The sequence below is a fragment of the Danio aesculapii genome, chromosome 3 (genome assembly GCF_903798145.1).
Source record: "Danio aesculapii chromosome 3, fDanAes4.1, whole genome shotgun sequence".
Classification (NCBI taxonomy): domain Eukaryota; kingdom Metazoa; phylum Chordata; class Actinopteri; order Cypriniformes; family Danionidae; genus Danio; species Danio aesculapii.
Window position 1 is genome coordinate 57778234 of NC_079437.1, and position 15188 is coordinate 57793421.

General features: G+C 39.1%; 1 protein-coding gene across 1 annotated transcript; it reads left to right on the forward strand.

Moving 5' to 3' along the window:
* The first annotated feature begins 764 nt into the window (after positions 1-764).
* LOC130220037 (5-hydroxytryptamine receptor 3A) lies at positions 765-14705 on the forward strand. Its single transcript, XM_056452472.1, has 9 exons — positions 765-841; positions 4462-4643; positions 4728-4772; positions 4887-4990; positions 7717-7889; positions 7985-8145; positions 9070-9280; positions 11967-12095; positions 14319-14705. Exons 1-9 carry the CDS (start codon positions 781-783, stop codon positions 14489-14491), a joined length of 1239 nt encoding a protein of 412 aa, XP_056308447.1. The 5' UTR covers positions 765-780; the 3' UTR covers positions 14492-14705.
* The last annotated feature ends 483 nt before the right edge of the window (positions 14706-15188 follow it).

The window sequence follows — 15188 nt, forward strand, 5'->3', positions numbered from 1 at the left end:
GCAGGGTACTCTGCCAAGACTTGACAGACTCTGCTTAAAACACCCGCCCTCCTCACTGGAGAGTTAAAAAGACCAATCAAACTAACAATGACGTCAAGTATTTTTATCTTAGTAAATTGCAATTCCTGAGAAAAACTACTCAATTGCAGTAGTTTGAGTATTTGTAATCTGTTACTTTACACCACTGGCTACGACTGAACAGTGGTCATAAATGGTCAATTCAGTTGTGTAAAAGATTTGACCAGGAAACACTATACCACATCACAGCCTAAATGGATGTTGATGCTTCCTACCTTCTCAAAAAAATCTACCCAGAATGCATTGTTTAACAAAATAATTCTGTTTTGGTTAACAAAAAAAAAAAACGTTTACATATAATTCCTTGTCACAAAGGCATAATATGAACAACAAATATTTTCATTTTCATATTTCCAGTAAGTGGTGCATTTTCTGTCCCAGAGCAATATCAGCTCATATTACATACAAGTGGATTTGAATGGCTCCTTAGAGGATTATGTTTTAAGTTTAGCTGTATGTTTGCACAAACTATTTGACTATTAATTTTATCAGAGCATTTCAAGTAGCTGTATGCTTACACAAATTATTTGAATATTATATGAAAGCATTATGAAATCGAGCATAATTTAACCTTATTGATTATGAATGAAAATATTTGGATGTGAATGTGTGGGTATTTGCATTTTTCTTTCTCTCAGAGTATAAAAATGACCGAATGACAGTTTAAGAGTGGATCTTCATTTTGCAGTTAAACTGTCTGAGATGGAGTTTTCTCTGTTCAACACACATCTACACTGGCTACTGTTTTTTCTTGCCTCAAGAGGTAAATATTGTTTAAATATTGCGTCTGTGATCATTTGTCAACAGAGATTACTACATTAGATTAAAACTCAATGAACAACACTGATAAACTAATGAACTGTGGGAGTGTGCATATGTGTGCCAATAGTTTTTGTAGCTTAAATATGGATTTATAGCTGGATAACCATTGTACCCTAAATGTTTACAGACTTCATGAAAATAGAAAATCATTCATTTTTTTTCTAGTGTTGGGAAAATTCAAGAAAAAGTCACCAAAAAAACAGTTTCAAGACAAAAAAAAAAGTTGTTTATGTATTTTTCTCCTGTTAAAATTGCACAACACAAGAGTTAATTCACTAAGCTTACATTATAGTGTGAGTTTGATTTCAAAATGTTGAATAGAGGGTTTTTGAGATACATTTGTGTTTTAATTAACAGACATTCACATAACTAGAACCCACCATAAAATTGAATTCACTGGCAAGATCAGTAAACTGATCTCCTACATTATGATTTAATATGATGCTCTTTCCCCCACTTCAGCATCTTGCCACAACATGATATTTCATTCAATGATCCTCTGCTGAGATTTTGAGAGATGTGCTTTATCTCAGGGGATTTCATCTAAAACTATGGGTCACACTTGATTTCGATAGTCCGTTTGTTGAATTTAGGTTTCATTGCATCTACATGCCAACTAATTCTCATTAGATTATAAGTAGACTGTTAGGTTACGGTTAGGGTTAGTTCACAGGGTTAGTAATTAGTGGATGTGTGTAAATGTAACATTCTGTTATGCATTTAGTTATTGCCCAGCAGGCACACAACGTCAAAAGATAATTATATTAGGTTAGATTTAGGTCATGACATCAGGTGACCAAAATTCAATGTCTAGCCAGCATCTAAGGACAACGTTATTTTGATGTCCAATAATGACAACAAATGACGTTGATATGCGGTCGATGTTATGTTGTGTTAGAGAGTGACCAAAGTCCAACGTTGAGCAAACATCTTAAACCAACGTCATATTGACGTCAAATACTGACATTTATTCGTCAGGTATGGCAACCAAAATCCAACATCTGATAGACGACATAGTGGTATTGTCCACACAACGTCAAGCTGTAACATCATTAGACGTTGATATTTGGTTGATTTTAGGTTGGATGTTGGACATTGATGTCAGCCTGATGTTGGGTTGTGATGTCAACCCGATTTTCATTTCCAAACAAAATGCAACGTCCCCACAATATTGGGGTATTTTATTTAATTGATCCTCTGCTGAGATTTTGAGAGATGTGTTTTATCTCAGGGGATTTCATCTAAAACTATGGGTCACACTTTATTTTGATGGTCCGTTTGTTGAATTTAGGTTTTATTGCATCTACATGCCAACTAATTCTCATTAGATTATAAGTAGACTGTTAGGTTACGGTTAGGGTTAGTTCACAGGGTTAGAAATTTGTGGATGTGTGTAAATGTAACATTCTGTTGTGCATTTAGTTATTGCCCAGCAGGCACACAACGTCAAAAGATAATTATATTAGGTTAGATTTAGGTCGTGACATCAGGTGACCAAAGTTCAATGTCTAGCCAGCGTCTAAGGACAACGTTATTTTGATGTCCAGTAATGACAGCAAATGACGTTGATGTTTGGTCGATTTTATGTTGTGTTAGAAAGTGACCAAAGTCCAACGTTGAGCAAACATCTTATCATATTGACGTCAAATACTGACATTTGTTCGTCAGGTATGGCAACCAAAATCCAACATCTGATAGACGCCATAGTGGTATTGTCCACACAACGTCAAGCTGTAGCATCATTAGATGTTGGTATCTGGTTGATTTTAGGTTGGACGTTGGACATTGATGTCAGCCTGATGTTGGGTTGTGATGTCAACCCGATTTTCATTTCCAAACAAAATGCAACGTCTGTGGTATTTAAAAGCGAACCGTACCGTACCACTTTTTGGTCACCCTTGTGGCCCGTTTCAACTGAGTGGTACAATACGGAATGGTACGGGTCACCTTTATCAAGCTTGCGTTTCCACTGCTAAAAGGGTACCAATGGTACTCTTTTGGTGCACGTGGTGTACAACAGAAAGTTTCAGTTAACGTCATTTTTGCTCATGGAAATGTCTACACTAAAGCTGTACGGGTCGTTCACATCTTATATGAGAAGCACTTTTCACAAAACAGAGGCTTCATACACATAAATACTAGTGTATAAATGTTTATTACTAACTTTTCTATGAACAGGATTTGATTATAACTGCAGATCAATGACAGTTCGAAATAGCCTACTGGAATGTCTGCAATTATATAAAATAAATAAATAAATAAATGCAATATATATGAACACATAAAGGCCTTTACAGTCTCCGATATGCTACCAATTACAGAAAAACTACACACAGCATACTTTTAGTCCTTATTTAGGTTCAAAAACAACACGAAATATAGCCCACAGTCAGAGCAGACCTCTCATCTGTCTTTAATCTTCAGAAGGGCATGTAAACTCATGTTAGAAAGTAAATCCGTAATTTCTGAGTTCATAATAGTCCAAAAGGCGATGATAATAGTTTAACATGGCAGTTTGTTCATGTTTTAGTTTGAAGAAGCATCATTTGCTGCTTTTTTTCCCGGCTTCTCCTTTGTTTTTTTGCACTTCACTCTCGACAGAGTCACTTCTGACAGGATCGGATATCAGAGCGCTTCATGTTATTAATATGAGCTCAAAAAGTTCATTATTTCAATTATAGACGCACAGTGAGCTCTCTGGGGTTAGACGGGCTATTAAAACAACAACAGGACACAGCAGATTTTGTTCTTCTTGGCTTTGTGGCTGTTCATCAAGACGACGACAAGGTTTGTTTGAGCTCGGGTCGACCATGGCTTGTTATTATATGTATATATTAGTACGGTGTAATCTCTTGGCTGTGTATTTAAAACATGGCGATTCCTTTGTTTTTATTCTGGCTTGTTACGCAAGCGAATGACGTATCTCTGTAAACCAATAGCCTTCAGTTGCGTGTCTAGCTCCGCCTTTTGGTACCCTTGGTACCCTTTGCAAAGGGTGACCAAAAAGTGGTACGGTACGGTTCGCTTTTAGGTACGCTTTGACAGTGGAAACGGTCATAAAAGCGTACTGAACCATACCGTACCATACCACTCAGTGGAAACAGGCCATTTGCAAAGCTTAAGTTGTAGTTTTGTGTTTCTCTTCAGTGATTCTGCCTGTAAAAAGAAGGTTCCCTACTGAAAAAACAGCCTAGGCTGGTTGGCTGGTTTTAGCTGGTCAACCAGGCTGGTTTTAGTGGGCTTTTGGCCACTTCCAGCCCAGCCAAAACCAGCTGTCCAGCTTAAACCAGGCTGGAAATGGCTGGAAACCAGCCTGGAAGTGGTCAAAACGCCTCTAAAACCAGGCTGGTCAACCAGCTAAAACCAGCCAACCAGGCTGGTTTAAGCTGTTTTTTACAGTAGGGTGTTCATCATCAATCAAATCAACGGTCAACACTTATATCATTATCTTCATCACCAACACTGAGTGTGGATTATATTAACCCTAAATAGTGTTCATTTTAGACTTGAGGTGTTTGCTGTGTATTCACTGAGGTTTAACAGAGAGTATCATCTGCACAGGATGGGTGTCTGATGCACAAACTTGCAATACTTCAGCTTTTGCTGATTCATATCGGCAACTTTTTGAGTATCTTGACCTGGGAAAAAATGACACTATGACAACGTACATGCGGCCTATGTCACCGGGGAAAACCTACACCCCTGTTTTTGTGGACTTGTATGTAAACTCCATCATAGAAGTGGTGAGTTCAGGTTCATCTACTCGTTCATTATGATGAACATATATATGTTATATATTCATCACTGTGTTTATCTTTCATCTACAGTATGAAAAAGAGCAGAGCCTCTCAACACAGGTCAAAATGATAACAGTAAGTGCTTTAAAATGTTTACTTCACTTTCATTTTGCAAGAATTAATTCACTATTAATTGTGTGTGTTTGTGTTTTAAAACCCCTGTGAATGTCACACCCTTACCCTTTGCAGCTTTGGGAAAGCGTGAAGTGGAATCAAACTCTATTTTGTCAAATTCAAACAATTGCAGCTGGCAAGAATTCATTTTGGGGACCAGACCTTGTTATAGCAGAGAGGTATAAAATATGAATCTGGTCTGTTTTAACATATTGCTATTGTGTCATACTGTACATCGAATGAATTCATTTTTCTGGAGAGTTCATAAACATAATGTAAGTCACTATAAAAGAAACCAGACACAGGTGTAGACACCTTTAAAGCTTTGCTTTCGGTTTTCCTATTATTACTGAACAGCAGCTAACACCCATTGAACATCTTTTTTATTTATTTATGTAAAATCAATCCTAGCTAGCGGGGAATGTTCTCATACATTTAAAGGTGCAGTAGGTGATCTGCCAAAATGTTAACCGGTTAGCATATTATCTTTGGACGGCAGGGGAGGGACTGTGTTTCAAAGCCACGCCTCCTGAAATTGCGAACGCGCGCACACACAGTGACATGACAACAGGCAATGTACTAGTTCATTCACAGTTAGAAATGTAGTTCGGGGTTGGCAGACCACAAGATTACCGAGCCACACTTACATGCTATTTCAGAGCGAATATTCAGAGTAGGTGTAACAGTATAGGGAGGCTGTCATTGTTCAAAAATCAACCAATGTGAATATAAAAGCAACTTCAGCTCAGGATAGGCGGAGTAGCGCTTTTTACTGATGTTTTGTTGTTAAACTAAATAAAAATCTACATTATCGATGTTGTAAAAGGTCCCTTATGAAACTGAAAATAGTCACATTAATCTTTCCCCGGAAGATTTCAGTGGCTGAACAACACTTCTGTAACCCATTCATAACACAACACACTGTACATCAGCTTTGGGGGACTAAAATAGTTTAAAACGGAACAATACCTGTCTAACAGAAATACTTCAGCCATGGTGTCCTTCCTCCAGCGTGCAAAAGAATCTCCAATATTGATTGAGGATTTCAATTTAGCATTTGATTTTACCGCGACTGTGTCTCGTGTGCACTTGAACGTGCGGCGCGCATGCAGTCGTGCACACGCTAATGGCAGATATGCGCGTACAGAGATGTGCAGAAGTCCAAATCTACATTTGCTGACAGACACTTTGAGCTTCTGATCGTAATTATATTTGAATTATATTTAATATTTAATTGGATGAACATTTTTTAGTTGTATGCCTTACCCAGAATATAAAAACACATATAAACACATTTAGATAATTACTGTAATCATTACTATAGGAATGTGAAGAGACTTTCAACCAGCACAACAAAAATGTTTCTGAAGACAATCACCTACTGCACCTTTAAATGTAGTTAACATTCTGTCAAAGATCTGTCAAAGTTGTGAACAAACATCCTTCCACTAACGTTAAAACAATGGTTGTTTAAATGAGCTTTAAGAAACATGCTAAGTGAACTTTCTTGTTCTGAAAAACAATGCTAAAGTCAGTTATTCTCCTTTGAAAGTGTGCATTCTGTGTCTGAATGTCTCTTTGTTTTGGTCTCTATATCCTGCCACTGCCAGTTTATGCAATTATATTTCAGCACTCTAGGATGCCTTTTGATTTAAAGGGCACATAGTTTACCTCTTTTTTATGATTTAATATTAATATTATGGTTCTTCTGAGTGTGCCAGTTTAGGTTCAGTTTAAAACACAATTCAGATTTTTTTATTATAATGTGTTAAAAAGTGTCATGTTGGGGGCGTGTCCACAGCTCGCTGATTTAGGGGTGTGTTGCTTCACATGTAAATTAGTTTCGGCTTCCCGCCAACGTAACAAGGGGGCGGGGCCATGAGCTCACCCGCTCTGTGTTTGCAACAGAGTCTGACAGGCAGACTCAGAGAAGGAGAAGGAGTGAGAGGATCACCATTCAGTCGTACATGTACATGTACGACTCTGACACAGACCAAGCAGAGAGTACAAAATCATTTGTGTCTTTGTACAGTTTTACAGCCAACTGTGTGCTAGTTTCAAGTGCCGAGCTTGTACACAGAAACTAATAACAACGCACACTGAATTAACTTTGACTGAGGCACCGGATGCGCCGCTCGAAGCTGCGACACGGCACACCAGACACTCTCTGTGGTGCGGCAAAAACATGAAGTGTCCCGAATCGTCGCGCCACGCATTTTTGAATTCTAAACATAGGTTTCTGCAGCGGTCCGCGGCGCCCAGCCGTCGACTTGAGTGTACCCTGATAGAAACCGATGTTTAGAATTCTAAAACGCATGCTAGTTAAGATCACAGGGAGCTTCTGGGATCGCGAGAAATGCAAACGGCTAAAGTATAAGGTAGACTCAATGAGAAGTACACATGTTTGCAAACCTACCTAAAGATACAACCAATAATTCCGATTAGAGCGATAATGTGGAGAATATTGCTCTTGTGTTGAGCCCAATGAGCCCTGCATCTAAAAATAGAGCTAGGGTGTTCCTTTAGTGATATCGCTTCGACTCGCACTGAAAATGGCAGACGTGATTCAACAAACTGAGGATATGATGATGCGCCTGTCAATCAATATTGGTGGGCGGGGGGACCTCTCTCCTACGTAAAGTTGCGGTCGATTTGAAAACCGCTCCAATTGGTCCACCGTTTTTTATGTTGTTAAATTGAAAAAAAAGCACTGGGTGTGCTTATATCACCCCAATATGACAGTCTATACACCATACATGCACATATGTCTGTCTAAACAACTTGAAAAGTAGATTTTTTACCATAGGTGCCCTTTAAATTCAATCAAAAATAAGAACTAAAAAAATAGAACAACTGAATTTGGAGCATTGATTTGATGACATTGATTTTTTTTTTGTCTCTGTAGCATCAACACTGACTTTGGAGGAAAGCAGTCTCTAAATGTGCAGATGATCTATTTTGGCTATACACTTTTGTCTGAGATCTTTTCTCTGAACACCGCCTGTAAGCTGGACCTCTACAGGTTCCCCTTTGACACCCAGATCTGCAATATAACACTTCAGTCTACGGCATATTCAAGTATTTATGAAACCCAAGTTTATAGAACAAACATTTTAATAAAACAATGAATGGTTTGACTTAAAATAATAAAATTGTTATCTTTATTCCCTCAGATGTAGATCTGAAAATATTCATGTTGCATGATACAGGCATTCTTACGAATTCTTCCAAGCAATCCTTTCAGTCCCAGGGGGAATGGGAGCTCCTCAATATAAGTACAATCAAATCTAAAATCAGCCATTGGTATAGCTACACAGATCAGCTGATATATCAGGTACAGAGCAAAGAATAATGCTTTATTTTATCTGTTTCAAGAGTTCACACTTAGCTGATGATTGATTATAAAGCTTGTTCGGCATGCTGTCCTGGGAGAGAGTCTTGAGCTCAAAACATCCTCGAGCCTGGGGCTCCCTCTCGTTTGAGGGGAGTTTGAGCTCAGGTAGATCTTGAGAACTACCCTGCTGTAGTAGTTAATGAACAGATAGGGATTGCTCTTAAGAGATAACTACTTACTAGGAGCATGTCTATGGTGCTGATTTGGATTAGTCAATTAACTTAAGTTGCATGTTTTTGGATGGTGTGAGGAAACTGGGGAACCCGGGGGAAACCCATGTGAGCACGGGGAGAACGTGTAAACTCTGCACACGAACGTCGGCTGGCTTGGTAAGGACTAGAACCAGTGACGTTCTTGCTGTGAGGCAACAGTGCTAACCACTGGGCCACCATGTCACCCATCTAGGAAAGGAGGAGGAGTAGGGGTGGAAGGGGGGATTCTTCAAAACGGGGATGGCTGTTATATGGAACTTTGGGTATTTATAGTGGCTTAGGAATCGTCTGATTGGTGAATCATAAATTGAATAATGCAAGACCAGCCGCAAGCATTCATAAGCATGTGATCCTCTCGAAATTAATTTATAAATAAACTTCACTTATAATACAGTCTTTGAAACTTGTGAAAGTATATTTTATATATATTTAATTATAAGACTAAAAGATATAAAAGACTTTTAAATTTAAACCAAACTTTAAACTTGATTGTTTTAAAATAAATAATTGATGTAGTAAATGAAATATTTACTACAATAGTCTGGACTTTTTAAATGTGCAATTCAGTGTTTTTTTACCATAAACAAATAGAATGAAAGCAGTATTTGTTTGTTGTTTAACACTCCATGTTAAGACTCTCTCTCCATGTCAGATCACCATCAGAAGAAGACCTCTACTGCATGTCATCAACGTTATGCTACCAGTGTTTTCCTTCCTTGTGCTGGATGTGACCTCCTTCTTCATCGACGCAGACGGAGCAGACAAGCTGAGCTTTAAAGTGACTTTACTTCTGGCTATTTCTGTGCTACTGCTGATTCTTAATGACACCCTGCCTTCTACAACTGATAAAGTTCCTCTGATTGGTGAGTCAGTAGCCTCTTTCATTTCATTTTCTGTCAACTTTGCGGTTTTCAATGTAGATTGTGTCGAAGCAGCTTAACATAGTTCTGTAAAGTCTAGATTTTAGAGTTTAAGTTCAGTTCAGTTTAGTTCAGTGTGGTTTAAGTTTCACTGCTGAAAGTTCAAACACCGAAGCGCAGCTCCACAAGTCCTGATCCAAGCAAGCTGGTGGTGACAGTGGCAAGGAAAAAAAACTTCACTAATTGATGAAGTGAATGGGGGAAAAAGCCTTGAGAGGAACTAGGCTCTGTTTGGCACTGTTTATTTTGATTCATAGTCTCATAAATATGTTTAAGGTTACAAACTTCTGGTGAGCACAAACCCTCAAATATTTAACTTGCCTTTTGCTGATATCTTCTTTACATAATAGATCAATTATCGATCTGGCTTTAAAAAAAGGTTTCTTAATCAACAGATGTCCTGTTATAGTTAAACACCGTTAAGTGATTCACTGAGAAACTCTGCGCTTGCTGCCTGTAACGTTAACTGACATTATGCTAGCTCTCTATCCTCTGCCCGTTCTTATATTTGATTCTGTAAAATGTCCACGAAACACAGCGAAATTGGACCTCATTAAGTCTCAACCTTTATTACAGCTCATGATGGACATTTCTCAAAGAGGGAATAACAGAAATCTTACCTGAGACGGTGTGTGTGGAGCTCGAACGTCCAGCAGGCGCGCCGTTGTGATCGATGACTCTCGCTTGTTTATTAATGCCTGTGACAGGTGACGTAATTTTGACTTGTAATCAGGACTTCGTGTCCGTGGTGAAACTGTAATTCGTGTTTGTAAAGTACACCCATCGTACATTTAGCAGTCATATACAAACAGACAAAGAAAATGTCGTATCTGTGTCTGTTCTAATCGCAGATTTTGGAATTGTACTCTCGTAAAATTACGAGTACGCTTCGTTTTCCTTTACGATTTTATAATTACGGATGCGTGAATTTTATTTACGCACAAAATATTTATGACAGTGATTTTATTCCATAGAATGCCACACTAAAAACCCATTCAGATAACATTTTGTTTCGATTTTGATTTGTTTTGCTTGACTTCAGGTTTTGTGGGCATTTGTAAACGACAAATGCATGTCAATGCAAGATTTTATAGCTTTTTTTCTTATGTGGTCAGTCAAAGTGCTTGACAACTTATCTCATGTCTGTGATGCTTCACAGCGTCATCACAGATAGTCTCTTTAACTTTTTTTCCTGTCGTGCACGCTGAGCAACCTTTTATTCAAAAAGCAACAAATTTAACAATTTTAAAGAGCCCCTATTTTGCATTATAAATGGTCATATTTTGGTTTTGGGGTCTCCAACATTAGGCTGATATGCGTGCAAGGTCAAAAAACACTTTTATTGTCTTATAATATGCATTTATTTTTACCTAATTATCCAACACAATCTCACGGCAATTCGTAACCTTTTGATTTAGTGGCTAATTCGTATGAATTCGTACAATCTAATTCGTACATTTTCGTACGATTTGCTCATCACGGTTGGGTTTAGGGGCGGGGTTAGGTGCCAGGCCTTCTTTTTAAAATCGTACAATTTCGTACGACTAAATTCGTACAAATTCGTACGAATTAGCCACTAAACTGACAAAACGTAAAATACTTACGTTTTCTCGTGAGATCAGGCTGAATTATCTCAACAACTCCCATATGAATCGTTCAGTGATTCATTTCTTCAAGCCCCTCCTTTTATGAAGCTAATCTGCGCTGATTGGACTGATGACCCAGTCTATTGCGGTTGGTTGACTGCGTTCAGCACGAGACAGAGAGAAATGCCCACCATGGCTACAGTTTAAAGTAGCAGAAAGTATGTAAGGGCCCAGTGCAGGAATGCAGTAAAGCAGTAGTTAAACACCAGCATATACTCTACTCTTAACCCTAACCCCAAGTGATAACAATGACACACATTCAGTGTTAATCCACACAGTGGCACAAGTTGAACTATTTTGAAAACTGATCGCACCGCGCGTGTGAGGAACAGCTGATGGTGGCCATAGAAAAGACAAACGGCAGAGGATCACGAGTTCAGAAACGCATTTAAATCAGTAAAGGAAGAAGCAAGAGTCACGTTTTTAACGTAGTTTTAGACGCGATATATGAACATCCACATACAGATTTAACCTGAGAGATACAGTACAAGCACTGATCTATAATAGATACGTGATTACAAGCCGTGCAGGGTGATCACAACTTGTAACACACAATTAAACACATATTTTGCAGACTACACAAAACAAGGCGACAGTTTTAATTACACTTACAAGTTATGATCCGGAGGAAGAAGAAACTGGTCCATTTGAACAGTAAAAGTTACTGACAAATCCCATAGCCTCTGCTGCTCCTTCAATAGCAAACGGCCGGTGAATCCCACGTTCAGCGAAGGTTATTATATCAACAGGAACAAACACAGCACTAGGTTGTCTATACTGTGGTATTGTTGTGAAAATGAACTTTATTTCCCTTTATTTCCCACAGCTGAATCTCCATCTGTCAGTGATTGTCATCTTCGTGTCATTATCAGTCCCTTGATCCCCACGCCTCTGCTAGTGTCTGAAGTGAAAGCGCGTTCACATTTTACCAGAACTGGAACTACATATTTGATGATGTACCCGTGTTTGTGTTTTCTTGACAGGGATTTACTGCAGTGTCATTTTCAGTTTCATTGGTATCAGTATACTGGAGACCATCTTTGTGAATTTTCTGAAGGCTAGAGGAGCTGACAGGAGATCGTCTGCATCAGCTGCTGTTGCTGAACAAGATGGTAAGACTTAACGCTGCCTATGCAGTTCATTTTCTATCACAAAGATTCCTCAGATAGCAGACAAACATTAAATCAACAATAGAAAAGTTGAAATTTGAGACAGATTTTGTTGCAGTTTGCGCCCTCAAATAATGTATTTTTTTTCCAATGATAAAAATACTCAAGAACACTAGGCAGTGTTAAAGTTAATGAGATAATTAAAGGAAGATAACATTAGCTTTTTTTAAAAGGCTAAATTTACAAGTCTCCTAGGCTTAGACCAGGCATGGGCAAACTTGATCCTCGAGGGCCGGTGTCCCTGCAGAGTTTTGCTCCAACACTAATCAAACACACCTGAACACCCTAATTAGTGTCTTTAAGATCACTAGAAAGCTACAAGCAGGTGTGTTTGTTTAGGGTTGGAGCAAAACTATGCAGGACACCGGCCCTCCAGGATCGAGTTTGCCCATCCCTGGCTTAGACAGTTGACGTGAACCATTTTAAAAACCATTTAGCCAATGTCCTGTTCTGGCGTAACAACTATTAGCTTAGCTTAGAATAATTAATTGAATCAATGAATTCATTAGCATTCCATTTAAAAAAACAGTTTTGATAATTTTCCTATTTAAAGCTCCAGGCCTCTGTTGTTACATTGTGTAGTACAGGGCTTCATGTCTTCCCACTTTTTAGTTTCTTCCAAGACATCCGCGACTGTGTCTATGACACCGACCTCAACAACATCCCACCCCTCCTCTGGTAACATGCTGGATCCTTCAACCCGATCTGTTCCGGGACCTCGCAATTTTAGGAACTACACTCTCATTCTTGCGTAAAAATCAGGACCCACACAGACCACAGGTTGAGAACACCCTGCTGGCCTCACTAACACCACTTCAAACAGCAATCTAGTTTTCCCAAGTGGTCTATCATTCAGATACTAACCAGGCTCAGCCCTGCTTAGCTTCAATAGCCGCATTTCCACTATCGGGCCAGTGCGAGCCAGGGCTTTAATCGGGCCAGGCCGGGCCAATAGCCCGGGAGGTTGAGAAATGAGGCCGAAATCATGTCGCGTTTCCACTGTCTGGCTAGTTGCTCGCAGCGCGTCACGCAAACACCTCCCCCAGAACGTCCCCCGAATCAAACGTCACACAACCCGTCACACAACCCGCCCACTTCAGCAGGAACAAAAAACTCAAATTATAACCACAAACACAACCTGGCATCACTACGAGAGCTGGAAGATGGAGAACACTGAAGCGATTGCTTTTTTACTGTTTGTGGTCTATTGGTGTAAGGCCAGACAGCGATCCCTGGATAAGGACATTCGAGTTCGGCGGCATTTATTTCGAACACAGATTTTGGCTGCAAAGCGAGTGAGTTGATCAAGCGCGATAGCAAAACAAATGTAAGGGAAGAAAGCATCTTGTCTCCTCTTTACCTGACAGGAAAACTCCGCCTTTGTACGTAACCCCGCCCCGAAGCCCCAGTTGGCCCTCCTTGGCCCAAGGTATTCGGCGGGCCGAAAAAGGCAGGACGCTGGCCCCAAGGAAGCCCCGCTTTGGCCCGATTACTCCCCGGAAGTGATAGTGGAAACGCGACTGGCCTTGCCTCGCCCTGGCTCGCTCGCTTTAGGCGCGATAGTGGAAATGCGGCTATTGAATAACTGTTCTTGGGCTGCAGGGTGATATGGCTATGGCCAAAAAGCATTTGAAAAATTGAAAAATTACAGGGTACCTTTGGTTTAGATCTTCATTAGAAACTCAGATATACTCCAACTGGACACAACATCTGTGTTTTTCATGCAGGTTGTGAGAGAAATTCTGGATTAAGTCTAACTACCCCATGTAAATTCTCAAAATTCCTTACATTCCCCTGAGAAACAATTACCTTCCAATTAGGGCTTAGAAGAAATCAGCTGAAATGAAACATTAAATCTCTCAGAATCTCAGCAGAGGATCATGAAAGAAGTGAAGCAAACATAGTTCAACACAATGGTGACATCTAACAAACGTATTTTAGTAAATATCACTCAGGATTTTTAGAGACATCTGACAGAAATAAAGCCAAACAAGTTGGTAATAAGTGAAGCTGTCGATGCTCTTTGTGGAGTTGCTTAATGATCCTGTGCTGAGATTTTGAGAGATTTACAGTGTTTTAATTCGTCTTATTTCAGTGCATCTCCCTATTGGTGATATTTGTATATGAGATGGTTCAGGCTCCTAAAATGTTTTTTTTCTTCCACAGATGGTGTCAGTGGTGCTCAGGTCAATCAAGACGGAAATCAGAACAGACAGTGTGAGACTTCACTGTGCTGGATAAGATTGGCAAGAATCACAGACATGCTATTCTTGATTCTCTACATAACCTCCATTGTTGTGTTTCTGACTATGATTGGGAGAGTTTGGTATGTACTCTGATCTCACATTAATGAAATGGCAAAAAAAGGAAATTTATGAGCCACCGTGTAGGATTTAAATCAATCTTTGCTTATCCACACACATGAAACACGTGCATGATTTGATTTTTAATGTTAACGGTGACCTCAGATGCCCATTTTACAAGGTAATATTACACTTTGGGGTCTTAAATTTAATTAAGTCTATAATTTATCTCATTGATACTGTAGATAAACACCCTTTTTGAACATTTCAATTACATTTTCATTTTTAGATACTACACTTTGACTGTGAATTTATTCATAAATTTGAAGATTGCTTTCTGTTGTATTCATAATGGAAATGTTTAATTATCTTGTTAGTTAATTGATAGACCTGTAATATTTCATTGGTATTGAATTTTTTGGCGTTTTATTAGTATTTAAAAACCTTAATCCAGAGCGAGCCTTTTTGCTTCGTATCTCTTTAAATGCTAATGAGCTGCTAATCCCCTGCCCCTCTCTGCACCAGGTATTAAAATGCGCTTTCCTTGGTCCAATCACAAGTTCTCAAAAATGACCAACATAAGGTCATTCTGTAAATGTTTATATTTCTTGAGATTGCGGATTATGTAGCCAGAGCTAGATATGGCTGCATTTCATCTTTAAAACGAACGCTACAGGGGGGTATGTTTCTCGCTTACCAGCTGACCACTTACCTCCATGGACAACTTTTCTGC